The 20,155-nt window shown below is 39.7% G+C and overlaps 1 protein-coding gene across 1 annotated transcript in view; it reads left to right on the forward strand.

Moving 5' to 3' along the window:
- Window positions 1-20,155, forward strand: part of LOC114645847 (large neutral amino acids transporter small subunit 2-like) — a 70,915-nt gene that overhangs the window by 12,366 nt on the left and 38,394 nt on the right. Inside the window, exon 3 of the mRNA XM_028793717.2 lies at window positions 19,046-19,197. Within this exon, the coding sequence (XP_028649550.1) occupies window positions 19,046-19,197 (152 nt within the window). The remainder of the gene's footprint in view (window positions 1-19,045; window positions 19,198-20,155) is intronic.

Raw genomic sequence — 20,155 nt, forward strand, 5'->3', positions numbered from 1 at the left:
CACTCGTCTTCAAACAGAATGTTTGGTTTGAATACACAATGGGCGTTCTGAAAATTGAGAGTCCAGCTTATGAGAAGGATTTAGGAGTCATAGTGAACTCTAAGCTATTGACTCCCCGACAGTGCTCGGAGGCCATTAAGAAGGCTAACAGAATGTCAGGTTATATAACATGATGTGTGGAGTACAAGACCAAGGAGGTTCTGCTCAGACTTTATAACACACTGGTGAGGCCTCATCTGGAGTACTGTGTGCAGTTTTGGTCTCCAGGCTACAAAAAGGACATAGCAGCACTAGAAAAGGTCCAGAGAAGAGTGACTAGGCTGATTCCAGGGCTACAGGGGTTGAATTATGAGGAAAGATTAAAAGAGCTGAGCCTTTACAGTTTAAGCAAAAGAAGATTAAGAGGTGACATGATTGAAGTGTTTAAAATTATGAAGGGAATTAGTGCAGTGGATTGAGACTGTGATTTTAAAATGAGTTCATCAAGAACACAGGGACACAGTTGGAAACTTCTTATGGGTAAATTTCGCACAAACCTTAGGAAGTTTTTCTTTACACAAATAACGACAGGCACTTGGAATAAACTACCAAGTAGTGTGGTAGACAGTAATACATTGGGGACTTTCAAAACTCGACTTGATGTTATTTTAGAAGAACTAAGTGGATAGGACTGACGAGCTTTGTTGGGCTGAATGGCCTGTTCTCGTCTAGAGTGTTCTAATAATAATAATAATAATAATGTCCTCACAGGTGGCGCAGTGGTAGTGCTGCTGCTTTGCAGTAAAGAGACTGTGGAAGATTGTGGGTTCGCTTCCCAGTTCCTCCCTGTGTGGATAGCGCTTTGAGTACTGAGAAAAGCGCTATATAAATGTAATGAATTATTATTAGAGTGTTCTAATGTGACACTTATCATATAGCTGTTCACGTAAATAGAATACTTTATGGGTTCTCACTGATGCGACAACAGTCCTGTATGGCGCACAGTTTGGACACAGAAAAGTTAGACAATATTGCTTCTGACTACTCAAAAAACCCCTAATATTTATTTTTATTATGGCTTTGTTTTAGACGTTGTGCGTCAATCCAATGGTCACGTAAGACACAGGTTACGTGCTCCCTGTGTAGTGGGTGAGGCAACTAAAATGAAAACTGCTGCTGACATCGAAAAGGCTCTTTAAAATCATGACTTTAAAGCGGTTATAACAACAAAAGGAAAACCAGAAATATGGTATCGTTTATATAAAAAAAAAAACATGAAAACGTCAGAAGTTTACAAATGTCTGGTGAAGTATTGCAGCTTAACTTGTCTTGCGTTTGAGCTAACATCAAAGGTATTTGTAAGCCTCACCAGTCATATACAGTATATATGAGTTACTGACAACAGAAAATCTTTCGTTAAAGATGTAGCTTTATTCTCTGCTTCCCTTCCAAATTTTATCAATGTATATAAATATACAGGCCTGTTTTGCCGGAAGACCTTGAGGGGTGACAATGGAAAAAGTTTGGAAAGTGTTGTCTTGGGTGTTGTTTTGATCAGACACTTGACCTCGGCTTCTTTTCTGTTCACCAACTTAGTGGAACAACAGTTGCCTGAAGCCATGCTAGCTAGGCTGGACTGTCCAGCTCTTGACCAAGCCAATCCAGTCCAGTATTTCTCAAATTTAGAACATGGCTGCTCCGTATTGCTCATTGTTAACAAGATTGAAATCTATTTAGTAATATGATAGGGCCAACCATATAAATACCCAACTTGAGGATATGTGGCTCTGTGTGGCTTACTTTTTTAATCTGCTTGCCTCATTATTTTATCAGTAGTTTATACATTTTCCTGATGTATTAAAAGTACATTAAAACATTGAAAAAGAAGGAGTAGACATTCTGTTATACCATAATTTGTGCTTTTTTTAACTAGCTTTTAGTTTTCACATTTTGGAAGTAGTTTTTAAAAATCTACTGCTGCTGTCTTGTTTATTCGGATTTTCTTGGCAAACACTATGGTGTTTATATCCCAACTGTAATAAAAACGCCCTGGCTGTGTATTGTTAAAGAACAGATTAGGCAGGGCATGCACTTCGTTCACTTTGATACATAACTCCTGGAACATTACGCTTCCTTTACTTTGATGGCAGATGCATGTTCTTCAAAGCAAAAGCCACAGCATTAAAAGGCATTCTTACTTTCCTGCCAGAGGCCACCAAGTACAATAGACATACAAACACAGCTGGGTGGACTTTTCTTTGGCTCCTCTGGCCTACTGTTGTGCACTTGCTCATCTCCCTACATTAAGTTGTAACTTTTTAGTGGCTAGGCTGTAACGGCCGACCCCTTACCCAGCCGGCAGCCACACTACCAGGACCTGTGGCCTGGATATATTGCTGAGGAGAACCTACCTATACCAAGCCGTACCTCTGACAAATAATATCCCCCCCACCAATCGACGGTTTAAATACTAGCAAACAAAAGCAGATATGTAAAATAAGTGCAGAAATATATTAAGTAAAACACAAAGACAAATACAATAATACAAATCCCTGACGTAAAATATATCTATATATATTCCTCCAGGAAAGTGAAAACCCCACATATACAATAACAAAACCTCCCTTGCCCCTGCACACGTATAACAAACACACAACACAAATAATACCAATGGATGATTACTAAATGTCAATGAACGTGAAATTGAGTCCGGGTAAATAACTGTCCAGAATACTGATGGCCGATCAAAAATGGTTGTGTTTGATTCTCCCGAATAAAACAGAACAATCTCACCGTGCTTCCTCGGCGAATGGTGGATAATAATGTCCAACTCCGGGGTTTCTGGCAATGACTGTGTTGTAGTGATTCCAGCTGAATAAGAAGCAAACTGGGAACAAGGCGCGATGTAGATAATGGCAGAAAAATGATGATCAGTTGTTGTTAGTTGAAATCTCCATCTCTCTCCTTCCTCCTCTTCTGTCCCTCCTGACCGTTTAAATAATGATGAGACGGATATAACTGGCAAAACTCTGGTACTGACGTGTCCAGGGGTCGCTGCCTCTCTGCAACATCCTTCCCCGTTTCTCATTACGGGGACGACATTTAAACAAACACACATTAGTTTAGATGGGGTGCTGTGACAAGACAAGACTGGGTGCAAACACTATAAACAACAATACCTATGTGGCCCTGCTACAAGGTGTACTCGTATTACTGTTCTGGTTTATGTTTGCCGAACTGCAGCTTGAATTTAGAAAGGTCATCTGAAATTGAAGAGCTCAGTTCCAAAATCAGCTACTGTAAGTACAAAAGATAAATTTTGGCGATAAATAGGAAAATCTGGGTCCGTAAGCAGATTATGAAACTAAATCCCTAAAACTACAGCACTACACTGTTGCAATTAGCAGGTTTTGAAGCTCAAACATATTTTCGGCGCATGACCAACTGCATGAAAAGTCACAATCACGTGTTCACTAAACTTTACCAAAAGGTGTAATTAGCAGATTTTGGAACTCACATCTTCAATTGTTGTGAGCATGGTTCTGAAGGTTTTAAAAACAGCAGCAGTGTAACTGATTATTCTAAAGGATGGTTGCCTTGCTATTTCTTTCTTAAAGGGATGCTTACTCAAAAATTTAATTTTTTTCATCTGTTTCTTACCCTCTGTGTTGTTTGAAAGGTGATAAAAAAAACAACAAAAATACTGATATAGTAAGTGTTAATGGAGTCCAATGCTGAACAACATCAAATCTCTCTATTATATAAAAAAATCTTGGGACGAGACAAGACTTTTTCAGAGAGATAATTTCAAGTCCCACAAGACGAGACTTTGTGCCAAGAAATGAATTGAAAACCTAACGGGTCCAAGCGGGGGTGGAAATATATTGTTCAGCTTTAAAGTTTAAGTCGGAGACTTGTAGATGGTCAAATTCGTGTTGCCATCAGGGAAAAGTAGTGTTTCTATCCCAATGAAGAGGCGTATCCACGAGGAAAAAAAGATTTGTTATTTGGTGAAAGTGAAATCCACAAACACTACAGGCAAAATATCCAAATCTACAATAATCTGTTCGCGTTTGCATCATACAGTGCGTTCAATTCGTTCAAGGGCCCCCTAGTAATATTAAAAAAAAAAAATCCATGAAAAAATATGTTTTTACTTGTGTTGCATGATGCACATGTCATCCGTCAGGCTGTTGTTCAGGGAGTCCGAGTCCATTCGAGCGCTAACTAGTAAAGGTACGAAACAAAGCTAAATAGGGTGCCACAAAGAAGTGAATATGTATCCACGAGAGATCCACAGTGCAGGATTACTCCAGGAACACTGTATTGCTCTGTACACAGCTTTATTAAGTTGTAAACAGAGTCTAAAGGTTTTTGTTGTGGGGTATGTCAGATTTGCAGATTACAGTCGCTGATCTTGGCTCAGCCTATGTCTCATGTACCAACCAAGCGTTGTCGTGCTCAACATCTTTTTCTGACAACCAGTAGCATTGTTGCCTAATTGAGCTGGTGCTGTACAAAGTGTTAACATCTGCAGCGAATTCAGCAGCAACCTCTGCCCTTTAACTGTATTTTCCATTCTGTTACGGTATGTAAAATATGAGACATCAGATAGGTGAGCTTCTTATTGATTTGTGAGATTCAAAACATCCATGTTCCTTATTCCTCATCACTACTTTCTTTACATTGTACTTTTGGCTGAACGCACATTGGTTCTCATCTCTCGTATGTAAATACAATACAATACAGTTTATTTTTGTATAGCCCAAAATCACACAGGAAGTGCCGCAATGGGCTTTAACAGGCCCTGCCTCTTGACAGCCCCCCAGCCTTGACTCTCTAAGAAGACAAGGAAAAACTCCCAAAAAAACCTAGTAGGGAAAAATGGAAGAAACCTTGGGAAAGGCAGTTCAAAGAGAGACCCCTTTCCAGGTAGATTGGGCGTGCAGTGGGTGTCAAAAGAAGGGGGTCAATACAATAGAATACAGTACAGTACGGTACACAGAACAGAACAATTTCTCAATATAGTAAGAAATAAAAAAATATAAATTTTAGAAGTACAGAGCAGAATTTAACAGTAGATGATATATCCCATAATAAGATTTGGATTTGTATAGAGTCCTGGAGACCTCATCCTTCAAGCTGCCTCCCCCATTTGGCCATTCCAGAGCTGAAACAGTGCTGGGCCAGCCAATCCGATGAAAGGACCCCTCTCTCCCACGATTCCTGCAATCCTCCATCTGGGATGACTTTTCCTTAGGCAGGCAAAACAACTTGGCAGTTGGGCCGTGGCACCAAGTGCCACATTTGAGTACCGAGCCCACCCCTCTGACCAAAGAGAAAAATCAAACCAGTTGGTCTCAGTCTTTAGGTATTAGGGCTGTCAGACTGAATTTCGCTATCATCTTATATAATATGCTACCGTGGCAGTCCGTTTGTCTGTCCAGCATTTTAAATCACCTGTAGCTCACAAACCGTTTGACCGATTGACCTGAAATTTGGTAGACATACACAAAGTGACATCTACTATCCGCTTTTGGCGTGATGATTAACCTTCAAGGTTATATATGGACGAAAGAAGAGAAGAAGTGGGCCGCTAGGGTGGAGAAAAGAAGAGCTGCTCAGGAGGCAGCAAGTGCATCAACCTCTGAGCAAACAAATGCTAAACATACAGAGAAAGAAAGAGGAGGAAAACTATGAATGCTCACGTCAAGTGGATCCAGATTCATTAACCTAAGTTTGAATATATATTTGAAAATGTACTTATTTTTAATTGGAATGTTTGATCCTTATTTTTTGGTTAATTTATCAGCGCTATTGGGTATGTCACATTAGATAGTTGGCTTCATGGGAATGCGTCGCCAACTGTCTCTGACTGGCTAAGGTTATGTAAAGGAAGTTGGTACCGAAAAATTGCTGTAAAAGTCGTCTAATATGACATGGGCTTTGCTTGCAGTATATGTGCATGTGCAGTCATGCATTATCCTCTTTTGTCAGATGCTTTTTAAGGTTAGTATGTTGTTGCTTGCCATCTTGGAAATTAGTGTATACTTTTTCTCCAAGGGTGAACATGAAGATGGGTTACCAGCAGATTTTAAAGTGGAAATGAAGTGAAGAGTTCATGTGTTTATTTAAGGTGGCTGCAGATGTAAAAATCATGGTTCCTAAGGAATGTCCATTGCATAACTTCCTTCTAGAAACCAGCTGTACAGCCTGGCACTTGCTTAGTATTCAGGGCATATTAATGGAGTGGAGCAGTAGACCATGAACGGTGTGATCAGCTGTTTATACTCGCTTTCATTTGGACCAGATGTCGCTGAGTGCCATGGTTCTCAGAGAAGTTGTTTCATTCAGCTCTCTACTCATTTGTCATGTTCGATAAAGGCGCATTTTGAGGCACTTATGATGCCTTATGGAAAGAAACCTTTTCGTGAGTTGCTCAGTGGGAGGCAGACAGATCGCCCCATTAAAGTCACACTTGGTGACAGAAATATATTCGAACATCTGATATGCACACACTGCAAAAATAATATACAGGATGGAATGAATGCAAAAATAGCAAGTGTTTAACGTCCAGTATCTGAATCATGTGTGCAATGATGCTCACCTTCACATTTTTTAAATGATACTGTATATTAAAACAAAAATAAAAACTTTTAATGTAAAATTGATCAATTATTGTGCTTTCAAAAGCTTCTCATGGCTCTAAAAGTTACAAAAATTTTATCCTGTTAACCCTTAACTACTCTCACCATTTCTCATCTCATAAGTACTCACTTGATGTAGTTTATGCACCAGTGTTAAAATGGCTATTTATACGCACATTGTGCAGTTGTCATATAAAATATTGCATCCATCCATCCGTCATCCAGCAATATCCTAACTACAGGGTCACGGGGGGTCTGCTGGAGCCAATCCCAGCCAACACTGGGTGCAAGGCAGAAAACAAACCCCGGACAGGGCACCAGCCCACCACAGGGCACACACACACACTCACACACCAAGCACATACTAGGGACAATTTAGGATCGCCAGTGCACCTAACCTGTATATTTTTGGACTGTAGGAGGAAACCAGAGCACCCGGAGGAAACCCACGCAGACACGGGGAGAACATGCAGACTCCACGCAGGAAGGACCCGGGTCTCCTAACTGTGAGGCCTCAGCGCTACCCTCTGCGCCATTGTGCCACCCTAAAATATTGCAATAATTTTAAATTGTACATGTTTTTAATGTAATTTAGTACCATATTACTGAATAGTATGACACAGTCTAGGACTATCTGAAAATAAACCTGATCCACTTCTCCAGTGCTCATTCGTCACCAGTCACACTTTCACCCACTGTAGGATTTGCACATGTATCACATTTCACTTCAGTTGTTGAATGTTCTTTGCGGACAAAGTCATTGCAAAAGTGTGTATGACAACGATGAGATGTTCCGTTAGTACCCGTGTGGTGTACCAAATACACCAAATGGAAGCTGCGACTGTGCATCCACTCATAAAACCAGCTGGGGGTACACTGGAGGGAAACCATTGCGACACGGTACTTGTACTAACTCCTAGTACTAACAACTTACTATTATTTTCTTCTAGCATGGTTTTGTGTACAACTTGGTCAGCGGTAACTTGTTTAATGACAGTAGATTTAATCCTAGCCTTAAAGACTGAAGAACAGTCGTAGACTACTAAGCACTGTTGTAAGTCGCTCTGGATAAGAGCGTCTGCTAAATGATGTAAATGTAAATGTAGTGAATCAAGCTGAGGATACCGGTAGGTTCAAGTTAAAGGAGGTTGGACAAAAATAACTGAGATTGGTATACAAAATCTACCAGCGTGAGTAGTTAAGGGTTAAAGAGGTATTTCGTGTTGTTTTTAACAGTAGCAAAGTAGGACAAGTTGAAGATAATGGTGATTTGGCTGCTCACTCTTATTTGTATGATGTTTCATGTTATTTATGATTAAAATGAACCATTTTTTTCCATTTATAAAAATATAAAATCCTCCTGAGCTGGCTTCCCGTGCAAGGTTGCTTCCTATCTTGTGTCATTTTTCACAAAGCTAGGCTTTTGGCCACCCAAGACACTGTCAGGGACAGGAAATCAATGTGATGGATGCTGCCTCTGGCTGTAATGCATCATCAAACAGCACAATTCATACAAGTGTAAAAATACTTGAGGAAGACTCAGAGTTTGTTACTTCAGTTAAGATTGACACTTCAAAGCTACAATGAGATAAGCTGTTTTGCCAGTCTTGTCTATATCTCTGTAAATGTAAATGTTCTTTTCAAATCCTCTCCTCTGATATCCCAGCCTGTCTGCCCTACATGGCATTTTTCTGCTGGCCTCTATCTTATCGTGGATGGTGATGCAAACCACTGAGCCTGCCTGACAGAAAATTGATGCAGTCATGCCTTTTATCATTGTTTTGCAATCTCCCCCTTGACATCTCTTGCTGTTTATTTGTGTTTTTTTTTTCTTTATTCATCTGAATATTATTTAATGAACAAGAAAATCTTTAAATTCCAGAAGTTAATAGAATCACTTATACTGGTAATGATAATAGAGAATGCTGACAACTCAAGTGCTACACTACACTTAAGCTGATGTAACAAGTCATATAGTACCATGTGGGCAGATTTGCTAACTCCACTTGCTGATCTAGTCATTGGAACATTAGAACAATCTAGACGAGAACAGGCCGTTCAGCCCAACAAAGCTCACCAGTCCTATCCACTTATTTTGTCCAAAAAAACATCGTCGAGTTTTGAAAGTCCCTAAAGTCTTACTGTCTACCACACTACTTGGTAGCTTATTCCAAGTGTCTGTCGTTCTTTGTGTAAAGAAAAGTTTCCTAATGTTTGTGCAAAATTTATCCTTAAGTTTCCAACTGTGCCCCAGTGTTCTTGATGAACTCATTTTAAAATAATAGTCTCGATCCACTGGACTAATCCCCTTCATAATTTTAAACACTTCAATCATGTCACCTCTTAATCTTCTTTTGCTTAAACTGTAAAGGCTTAGTTCATCTTTCCTCATAATTCATCCCCTGTAGCCCTGGAATCAGCCTAGTCGCTCTTCTCTGGACATTTTTTTTGCACTTCTATGTCCTTTTGTAGCTTGGAGACCAAAACTGCACACAGTACTCCAGATGAGGCCTCACCAGTGCATTATAAAGGTTGAGTATCACCTCCTTGGACTTGTACGCCACACATCGTGCTATATAACATTCTGTTAGCCTTCTTAATGGCTTCTGAACACTGTCGGGAAGTCGATAGCTTAGAGTCCACTATGACTCCTAAATCCTTCTCATGAGGTGTACTCTCGATTTTCCTACCACCCATTGTGTATTCAAACCTTACATTTTTACTTCCTATGTGTAATATTTTACATTTACTGACATTAAATTTCATCTGCCACAAATCTGCCCAAGCCTGTATGCTATCCAAGTCCTTCTGTAATAATATAACGGATTCCAAATGATCTGCTAATCCACATATCTTGGTATCATCTGCCAACTTAAACTTAACCAGCTTGTTACTTATATTCCTATCTAAATCATTTATATATTAAAAATAGCAGTGTCCCTAGCACTGACCCCTGTGGAACACCACTCTTAACATCAGCCAGTTCTGATGAAGTTCCTCGCACCATCACCCTCTGCTTCCTGTGTATGAGCCAATTCTGCACCCGTCTAAAAACAACATCCTGAACTCCCACTTCTTTTAATTTGATGCCCAACCTCTCATGTGGCACCTTATCAAATGCTTTCTGAAAGTCCAGATAAGTAATATCATATGCTCCACTTTGATCGTATCCTTTTGTTGCCTCTTCATCCATATTACTAACCGAGAATGCTAAACCGGATGATGGACGCAGGCACATCCGGCAATGGGCCGTAGCTGCAAAAAGACGTACTGCGCAGGCGCTAAAAACAGTCCGCGAGAGTCGGCTGAGGAGCCGAGAAAGGCGGACAAAAGAGGGCGAGAGAGGCGGATGAGGGGCCGCGAGAGGCGGACAAGACCACAGAAAAAAGGAGTCAGCACAGGAAAAATGGAGAAATGAGGAAACGCAGGCAAAGCACGAAACACATTGCACACGAGACTAGACCCAAAAAAAAAAAAAATAGAGGCTCGCGCACAACAGCAAGGCACCCCCCCCACAGGTTCCGGACGGGACACACACCAAGAGGGGGATTCAACAAGCCCATGGAACACAAAAAAAAGAACACAAAACCACCCCACAGACCCTACAAGCAAGGGACGGGACACACACAAACAGGGGGATTCAACAAGACACAGGAACACAAAAAGAAAGAAGACGCTCGCGCGACAACAATCCTCAATCCCCCACACACACACACATCCATAAGAAGTGACACCCAAAGCCACATATTCTAAAGTGAACATCAACACCTTCACACTAGACAGCATAGGTGTCAGCATTGGTGGATCTCCTTACAATAAAGCACTATTAACCGTTCAACTGCAGAAAAGGAAACATATTAACAGTGACTGCGATCCTCCATATTACTTATCCATATTTCGCATGCTGAGAAAGAAACAAGTCATGAATACACGGTCAAGGGTACAAAACGAAAAGGAAAGGATAACAGGAACAAACACACGAACACGAAAGAAACAACAAAATAGACGGCTATGCAGCATAGGTGGATCTCATTACAATAAGGCACTATTAACCGTTCAACCGCAGAAAAGGCTCCATATTAACAGTGAGTGCAATACTCCTTATTACTTATCCATATTTCTAAAAGAAAAAATGACTCGACTCCAAATACGCAAAGCTCAACTAAAGCTTCTAACTAACGATGTACCTAAAAGTAAAAACTTTATGAACTGCATTAGATCCTACAATAGTTCATTTAATATGCACAAATCTACATCCTAGATCCACATGACGCAAACTATCAATCAAAGTGCTGCAACGCAACAGGCACGGATTCAAAACGAAACACCTCCCGTCTCAGACATACGTTAATGGCAGCGAAGGCTACAACGGGCTTCTCACACAGCACAGGCAAATCGATTACAGCTCCAAAACAACACGTCCCAAATAATACACATGCAACAACGCGCCTCTCAAACGGCACAAGCAAAACATACACCAGGAAAATTCATTCGGATTAATGAATGTCATTTGCAATCATTGTCATTCAGTTCACTTCCCTGAAGAAACAACTGGCAATACAAGTTATACATTTACACGTTGTTGTCAAAAGGGTCAAATTAGACTGCCTTCTTTACATTCATATACTGAATATCTACAGAAGCTTATAACTGACGATGTACCTGAAAGTGAAATCTTTATCAACTACATTAGATCCTACAAATCGGAATCCACTATGAACATTGACGGTGGCACTGCACGTGACATCCGTCTTGAAAAAATGTTGTTTATTGATGAATGTTCAATGGCATGAACAAACGTTTATGAATAATAATAATATTCGATTTGGAGGAAAGGTACTTTTATGAGGAGGAGATTTTAGATAGTGATTAGCTATTCTTCCAGATGCCATGCACTCAGCTATTGTTCAGTGCACCTTAAAATACGCAGACAATTGGCATTGCTTTCAAAAGATACAGTTAGTAAAAAAGATACGATGTCCAGAAACAGATCATAACAATTGCTTATTACAACTGAGAGATGGTACACTCACGAATACAGATGGACTTCAGCCACATATTATTACAATTCCTCAAGCCTTTATCTGCGACGACTTAGTTACAGAGAGATTTGGAACAGCAATCTCATTAGACCAAATGCCCCTTTTAACACAACGCACTATATTATGTCCAAAAAATATTAATGTGGAAAACATAAATACCCAAGTCATTCCATTACTTCCTGGAAAGACACAACTCTTTCTAAGCTCTGACAAACTTGACTCTGATCACAACAATAACCATCTTAAATGACCTTACAAGTTCTGAGCTGGAATTACCTTTTACACTTAAACGGCGTGTACAAAGAAATTTTCACTTTATTGTTTGCTTTCTATTTGCTTTCTATTTGCATCATCTACACCGTCACACTATTCTATATCTCATTCATACATCACGCTCTTTGTCATTCCCAACACCAGGGGTTGGCGAGCGAAGCGAGCAGGGGGCGGAGCCCCCTAGTAGAATTCTAGCATGTTAGTAAAACACGACCTCCCTCTGACTGTTCAGAATAACTCCTGTCCTTGCCAGGTGCTGCTCAATTTTATCCTTAATAATTCCTTCCATTAATTTTCCTGTGATGCATGTTAAGCTTACTGGCTTATAGTTGCTTGGATCTGCCCTGTCACCATTATTATATAATGGGATGATATTTGCCATTTTCCAGTCCTTTGGAATCTCACCAGCGCTCAGTGACTTCCTAAAAATATGTGTCAAGGGTTTATCTATGTACTCACTAGCCTCCTTAAGAACACGAGGATAAATATTATCTGGTCCTGGTGATTTGTTTGATTTCAGCTTATTTAATCTGAGCAGCACTTCTCCCTCTACAATTTCCAAATCCCTCAGTACCTCCTTAGTAGACCCATTTACCACTGGGAGGTTATCCACTTGCTCACTTGTAAACACCTCAGAAAAATGTAAGTTTAGGGCATTTGCTATTTCACTATTCACATCTTTTAATTCCCCTTTATTATTTGTGATGCTCTTCACCTCCTCCTTGACTGTTCTTTTACTACTAAAATACAGAAAGAATCTCTTAGGGTCGTCTTTCGCCTTATCTGCTGTATTCCTCTCCAACTGTCTTTTATCCTCCCTAATATCCTTCTTAATTGTTGCTCTCATGTTCTCATACGCTCTACGATTCACTTTGTATTCATTAGTCTTATATGCATTATAAAGCAGTTTTTTCCTTTGCAGCTTCTTTTTTAAATCTTTATTAATCCACTGTGTAGTTTTTTTTAGTTTCCTATTAATTCCAATTTTAGGTCCTGCGTTACATGTAAAACATTTTTAAACCTGTTCCACTGCTCCTCGACTGTCTCCACACTTAAAAGCTTATCCCAGTCTTTCCCACTTAGACTTTGTTGCATTTGCTCAAAATTTGCCCTACCAAAGTTCAACTTAATAATTTTAGTCTTTGCATCTGCACTCTTACAAAATACTGAGAATTGTATTACATTATGTTCACTTGACCCTAGTGGTTCAATCACCTCTACACCCTCAATTCTATCCTGATTATTACAAAATACTAAATCCAGACAGGCTTCAGCCCTTGTTGGTGCTTTAACATGCTGTGTCAAAAAACAGTCACTGATTACTTCTAAAAACTCCTGCTCTCGTGCTCCTCTATCTGCAAGGTTATCCCAGTTAATATTTGGATAATTAAAGTTCCCCATGACTATAATATCCCCCTGTAAACTTGCCTTTTTAATATTTCTATAAAGATGTGGGTTGAAATTACTATCTGCATTGGGTGGTCTATAAATACACTCCTAAAATAAGGCCTCTTTCCTTAATGCTTTCCAGGTGAAGCCACATGTCCTTGCTAAGATGGGCTCATCGTCCAACTGAAGAGGACTTCCATTTAAATTCTGTTTGGCATAATCAGCAACCCCACCTCCTTTTCTGTTCTGTCTATCCTTCCCAAAAATGTGTACCCCTCTGTTACACTCATCCCCATTTTTGATATTTAGCCAGGTTTCCGTTGTTGCTATAATATCATAATTATGCTCTGCTACATACAACAACAACTCACTTGCCTTGTTTTTGATACTTCTTGATACTTTATGATACTCAGACTCTTCAATTCCACCAGGGGTGGGGGTGGGGGTAAAATTTTAACATTATACAAAGATATTGTCTGTCTGTATTCTTGCATTGTTATCACTCTTTAATATTGTTCTTTATCAGTATGCTGCTGCTGGAGTATGTGAATTTCCCCTTGGGATTAATAAAGTATCTATCTATCTATCTATCTATCTATCTATCTATCTATCTATCTATCTATCTATCTATCTATCTATCTATCTATCTATCTATCTATCTATCTATCTATCTATCTATCTATCTATCTATCTATCTATCTATCTATAAGGCAAGCTATTTTTAATGTTACTCCTTCTACATTTAAATATTTGCTTAGAATTTACATTACTATGCATTTTTATATCTACACCATTGTTTGTTCCTCCATGTATAGATCTAAACCTGGCCTGATTTAAACTCCCTGACCCCCCCACCTCCCCATTCCCTAGTATAAACAATCCTCGACTAGCCTACTCATATGAACAGATTCCATCTGTTCTAAAAGGAGTCCCAATACCCCATAAACCTATACCTTTCTACCCTACATCTAGATTTGAGCCACACATTAAGCCTTCTAATCTCCTCAATCTTACCTGACTGACGTGTGGCACAGGCAGAACTTTGGAGAAGACTACCTTGTCAGTTCTGCTCCTCAGACTGGCACCTAACTCTTTGAATGTGGATCAAAGAACTGAAATTCTACCCTTATGTATGTCATTTGTTCCAACATGGGCAATGACTACTGGATCCACCCCTGCTTTGGCCAAGAGCCTATCCACCTTTCCAGGGAGGTCCCCCACCTGTGCACCTGGAAGGCAACACATGGTGCGAGGCTCTCTCTACACCTACGCTTCAATCCCCCTAATGATTGAGTGCCCAACTATCACTACCTCTTTCTTTCTGGAAACTTGTTTTTAGGTGGCCCGTTAGGGCTCCACATCCCTGCCTACAACCTCAGAATTGGCAGAGACACTGTCCAGCTCCACAAAGACATGATAATGGTTTGATTCTTCTAATTCTGGGGTTGATGCCCCCGGACAGTGTGCACCCTTACCTTATGCCTTATGACCGTGACCCACCTATTTCTACCTGTCTGGTCTGGAATCTCCTCCTGTGCCACCTTGGGGGTGCACACTATCTCTCTAAAGGACACCTGGGCCAAGTCCACCAATTCTGTTATTAAAACGCAGGCCAGCCAACTCCTCTTTCGGTTCACCGAGCTCGAGGTGCAGGATCAGCTGGCATCTCCTGCAGATCTAGCCCTCATAGACAACTGGCTTTTCCAAACCGTCATCTAAAACGTCCAACATCCAACAGGACTTGCATTGCACTGGCCTCATTATTAAAATTTGATTTAAGATTAGCAAAAGTGCCTTAACTTATTTTTATTTTTATTTTTTTTAATTATAAATGATTTAACTTAAATGGTAAGACTAAGAACTGCGACAGCTATTTTACATCTTGTCCCCTTAAGCTCCTGTACTGTTTGTCCTTCTGTGAGGTTAACTTTAGTTTTCTCTGTCTGTTCTCCTAACTTTTATTCCTTACTTAAAAGCTCTCCACTCACACTGTTTGTTTTCCCCGGTATTAATGAACCCTTATGCAGTTGCCTACTTAACTGTTCTACCTCTGGACCACTAAGAACTGTTCAATCTAAAATAAACAAATAAATAAAACTTTACTACCTTATCTGCTCCTACAGCCCCTTGTGCCTGATTGGCGTCTCAACACTGGCCACATGCCGGCACACCGCTGAGCCTTCCCCTTTACTGCTTTGAAGTCAGCAGTGGCCTTTTGTTTTTCTTCTTAACTAAGGAATCGCTGTTACGATGCGGTTATATGCTTACAAATGCCAATATCAGTTACTGCTGCTCTCTAGCCTACCTCCTGGATTGTAGTTCAGATACAGGTTACGAGCACACGTACAAGTACAAGTAACTTTTTCAAGTGCACCTCCAAACACCCAGCTACTTTTGCTCTTGTGCGGGCAAAAAAAAAAAAAGCAGGAAAAACCTTTTAAAGGGAAAAGAGCTTTAAAAACTCCTGCATAGTTCCTTAGCGGCAACCAAAACCAAAGTTTTGGAGAGTAAAATGTATTTTTTTTTAATTTAACTCTCACACCACAGAAAACACCAAAAGCTCTCAGCAGCCTCTAGCTTTTGCAAAGTTCACATCCGCACGCCTCAGCATCAGTATGAGTTGCTGGATAATGTCAATTTTAACAACCTGAAAATCACTGCCCATGTCACCGTTACTGACCTTCCAGCACCATTAAGCTTGCACCTTTTTGTGGGCAGCCAATAGTGTGCTGCCTGATGGAACTGGCGCTGTTATGGTATGTAAAACATTAAACCTCAGACACACAAGCTTCCCTTCTGTAGGTAAAGTCCCCATGTTCCTAATCCCTTGGAATTCATTGGTTGTAAACTCTCATGCACACGAAAAGATAAAATCAAATCCATTTGTAACTTTATTGGAGCGAGGCGCAGACTAGTTGGATTGAGTGACTGACATCTCACGTTGCATGACCAGCTTCATGGAGGCACACTGCCAACTACCTCTGACATGCTAAGATTATATAAATGAAGGCTATGACTGAAAACCTCTAAAAGAGTTGTTTAATATGATAAAAGCCTGTAGGGCAAAGGCCACCATTTAAGAAGAACAATAGGACACAATAAGAAGGGTTGGGACGCCAGTGGGCAAACTCTGTGTAATTAAAATTCCAAAATAAAGAAAACGTGATTTACGAGCGTTAAGGTAACATCTTTTCAGATGGGAGTCTGGTTCTAACTGACTCTAAGATGGCAGAGCTTCCGGTTAGGTGTACAGTGATCCCTCGCTATATCGCGCTTCGCCTTTCGCGGCTTCACTCCATCACAGATTTTATATGTAAGCATATTTAAATATATATCACGGATTTTTTGCTGGTTCGCGGATTTCTGCGGACAATGGGTCTTTTAATTTCTGGTACATGCTTCCTCAGTTGGTTAGCCCAGTTGATTTCATACAAGGGACGCTATTGGCAGATGGCTGAGAAGCTAGATTGCTTACTTTTCTCTCTCTCTTGCGCTATCTGTGATCCTGACGTATGGGGATTGAGCAGGGGGGCTGTTCGCACACCTAGACGATACGGACGCTCGTCTAAAAATGCTGAAAGATTATCTTCACGTTGCTATCTTTTGTGCAGCTGCTTCCTGAAACGATATGCTGCACAGTGCTTTGCATACTTAAAAGGTCGAAGGGCACGTATTGATTTTTGACTGAAAAACAAACTCTCTCTCTCTCTCTCTCCCCCCCTGCTACTGACGGAGGGGGTGTGAGCTGCTGCCTTCAACAGCTTTGTGCCGTGGTGCTTCGCATACTTAAAAGCCAAACAGCCCTATTGATTTGTTTGCCAGAGATTGTTTTCTCTATCTATGTGACATTCTGTGCTCCTGACACGCACTCCTTTGAAGAGGAAGATATGTTTGCATTCTTTTAATTGTGAGACAGAACTGTCATCTCTGTCTTGTCATGGAGCACAGTTTAAACTTTTGAAAAAGAGACAAATGTTTGTTTGCAGTGTTTGAATAACGTTCCTGTCTCTCTACAACCTCCTGTGTTTCTGCGCAAATCTGTGACCCAAGCATGACAATATAAAAATAACCATATAAACATATGGTTTCTACTTCGCGGATTTTCTTATTTCGCGGGTGGCTCTGGAACGCAACCCCCGTGATGGAGGAGGGATTACTGTATTTCTAGTAGGAAGAGGTGGGTCCAGGTGAATGGACACTGGAAGTGACATTGGTGGTGCAAAAACCGTCAATCTTCCGATCTGCAGTGTCTGGAGTGTCTGAGGATTACCATCACCAGAGCCCTTAAACTGTCCCCTAAGCCCACCTGCGTGACACAAGTTTTGCTTCCAATGATGTTAACATTAAGTTGGTGCATTTTTTCAGCTTCAAGTATTAAAACTATGACACTGTTGCAAGACTACAACTGTAGGTAATACAAAATAACTGTTTTCGGTGTTATTGATAAAACACTTTTTGAAGACAATAACAGAGGTGATTTCTGTAATGAGAATCCATCATGTGAACAGTTTGGATGATCAGTTCATTTTGTACATTGATCATAATAAAATATGACAAGAGAATCCTATGTTGTGGTGGTTAGTGCTGCTTCCTGCGTTGAGCTTTGTTGTTTGTCTATTACAGTATTGCAGAGAAGCGGTAGTGGACAGGACACCTACCCATTCATACCTGTCGGCAACCTTTGGAATGAGGGAAAATGGGGAGTTTCCAAAATATCTTATGATTTGTCATTTTAAAATTAAATGAGTAAATATTCAATCATAAATAAAACCAGATTGTTACTTTTATGACTAAACTATGATTGAAAGAAAGAGCTTGTTCCATCAGCAAAAGTAAATTGAAACAGTTGTTGATTTTGATTACAAATTATTTCAAATGACATGAGTAAAATGCGAGTAAAACTAAACTATCTGAGGTCTTTCATGAAATTAATTAACCCAATATTTATAAAACACACATAATACGACATTTTTGCAGCTATTGCATCATTTTGTTTGTTGTGCCTGAACTGAAACATTTCAATATATTTTTGATCTTTGGTGTACCCTGGGCAAACAAAACCAGTGCTTAGTGGCTTTTTAATAAGGCCATTGTGACTTAAAACGTTATGAGGTAATTGTACTCATTTGAAAATGATCCACATTAAGACTTTAGAGTTGTTTGTATTTTTATAGCACAAGATCAGACAGATGTATGCTGCAGGCTCTTCATTGGGAGAGAACAGTTTGATATGAATGGCACAAGCATTACCTTATACTGCACTAACACATTTGTTTTCTTGTTGATGCTGTTAAAGTACTGCCTTGTATTTCACTCTGTCAGTTTAAGTCTTGTACATTCTTCTTTTTCTTCTTCTGGCTGCTCCCATTAGGGGTTGCCACAGCGGATCATCTTCTTCCATATCTTTCTGTCTTCTGCATCTTGTTCTGTTACACCCATCACCTGCATGTCCTCTCTCACCACATCCATAAATCTTCTCTTAGGCCTTCCTCTTCTCCTCTTGCCTGGCTGCTCTATCCTTAACATCCTTCTCCCAATATACCCAGCATCTCTCCTCTGCAAATGTCCAAACCAACACAATCTCGCCTTTCTGACTTTGTCTCATTGTTAGTATATTAATACTAATAATGTCCAATTACTAATATAAAGTACACTAGTGTCTACTATGGTGAATTATGCTTTATTTATGTTGATTTAGGTTTCTTTTTCTTGTAGGTTTCTCCGATTGTGGATTGCTGTCCTTGTAATTTATCCAACCAACCAAGCTGTTATTGCACTCACATTCTCCAACTACGTCCTTCAGCCACTGTTCCCCACCTGCTTTGCACCAGAGTTTGGCCTCCGACTGCTGGCCGCAGTGTGCCTTCGTAAGTATGCTGATCAGTTTAAAATAGGAAAAGCTGTCAGGGCTAAGTTGATGGTTGGAATAGATGTTGAAAGTAGACTATAAATGTCAGCACTTTGTAAGAAGGTATTAGCATTCTGTGATGTTGGCAGTATTAGAAAATCATTACATGCCAGTTGGTCCCTGCATAAGATCCCTGGTAACTCGTTTATTTTACAGACTAAATTACCGTACACTGAATAGTATCAGGGAAAAACGTCTGTGCCCATTGCATATTTGTTGTATCTTTATTAAGGTTTGGTACATTACAAAACTCCAACATAGCTTCTAGAAGAATAATTTTGTATTAAAGCACAGTTTTGATTTTTTCTCCTGAGATTATAATCTGGAATGTAGGTAAACTTTTAGTGTTTACTCTGCTTTTACTTGATTTTATCTACCAATATGTTGCATGTTTTATTCATTTATGTTATCCTGCTTTGTTGTATATTTATACTGTTAGTTGTGTTTTGTTTTTCATTTTGTTATCTGTTATTCACTTAATAGTTTTTTTTTTAATTTGTTGTATTGCTTTGTGCCACTTGGAGTTTATGAAAAACATGTTATAAATAAAATGTAATTCTGTTATTTTTTGGTGAACACATTATTTTTTTGTTAAATAACCATGCATGTTTTCTTTTGTTTGTGATCTTGTGATAGGTTTGATCACATATATCATTACTTATGCTGCGTTCCAGTAAAAAAATTTGGAAAACCAGATGGATGTCTCCAGGAAAATCTTTGTTTTGCTTGATCAATCAGAATAAATAGCAGTTGATAGCAACGCACTACACCCGGTCCACGGTTAGACGTTGGACAGTACTGTGTGTACAACTGGTTGAATGAGACACAAATAAATAGAAATGCTAATAAACAGTAGAATACTATAGCTTTCATTTTGAATTGATGTCATGATCTGATCTTAACATGGAAAAAGATGA

The sequence above is a fragment of the Erpetoichthys calabaricus genome, chromosome 2, assembly GCF_900747795.2.
Source record: "Erpetoichthys calabaricus chromosome 2, fErpCal1.3, whole genome shotgun sequence".
Taxonomy (NCBI): Eukaryota; Metazoa; Chordata; class Cladistia; order Polypteriformes; family Polypteridae; genus Erpetoichthys; species Erpetoichthys calabaricus.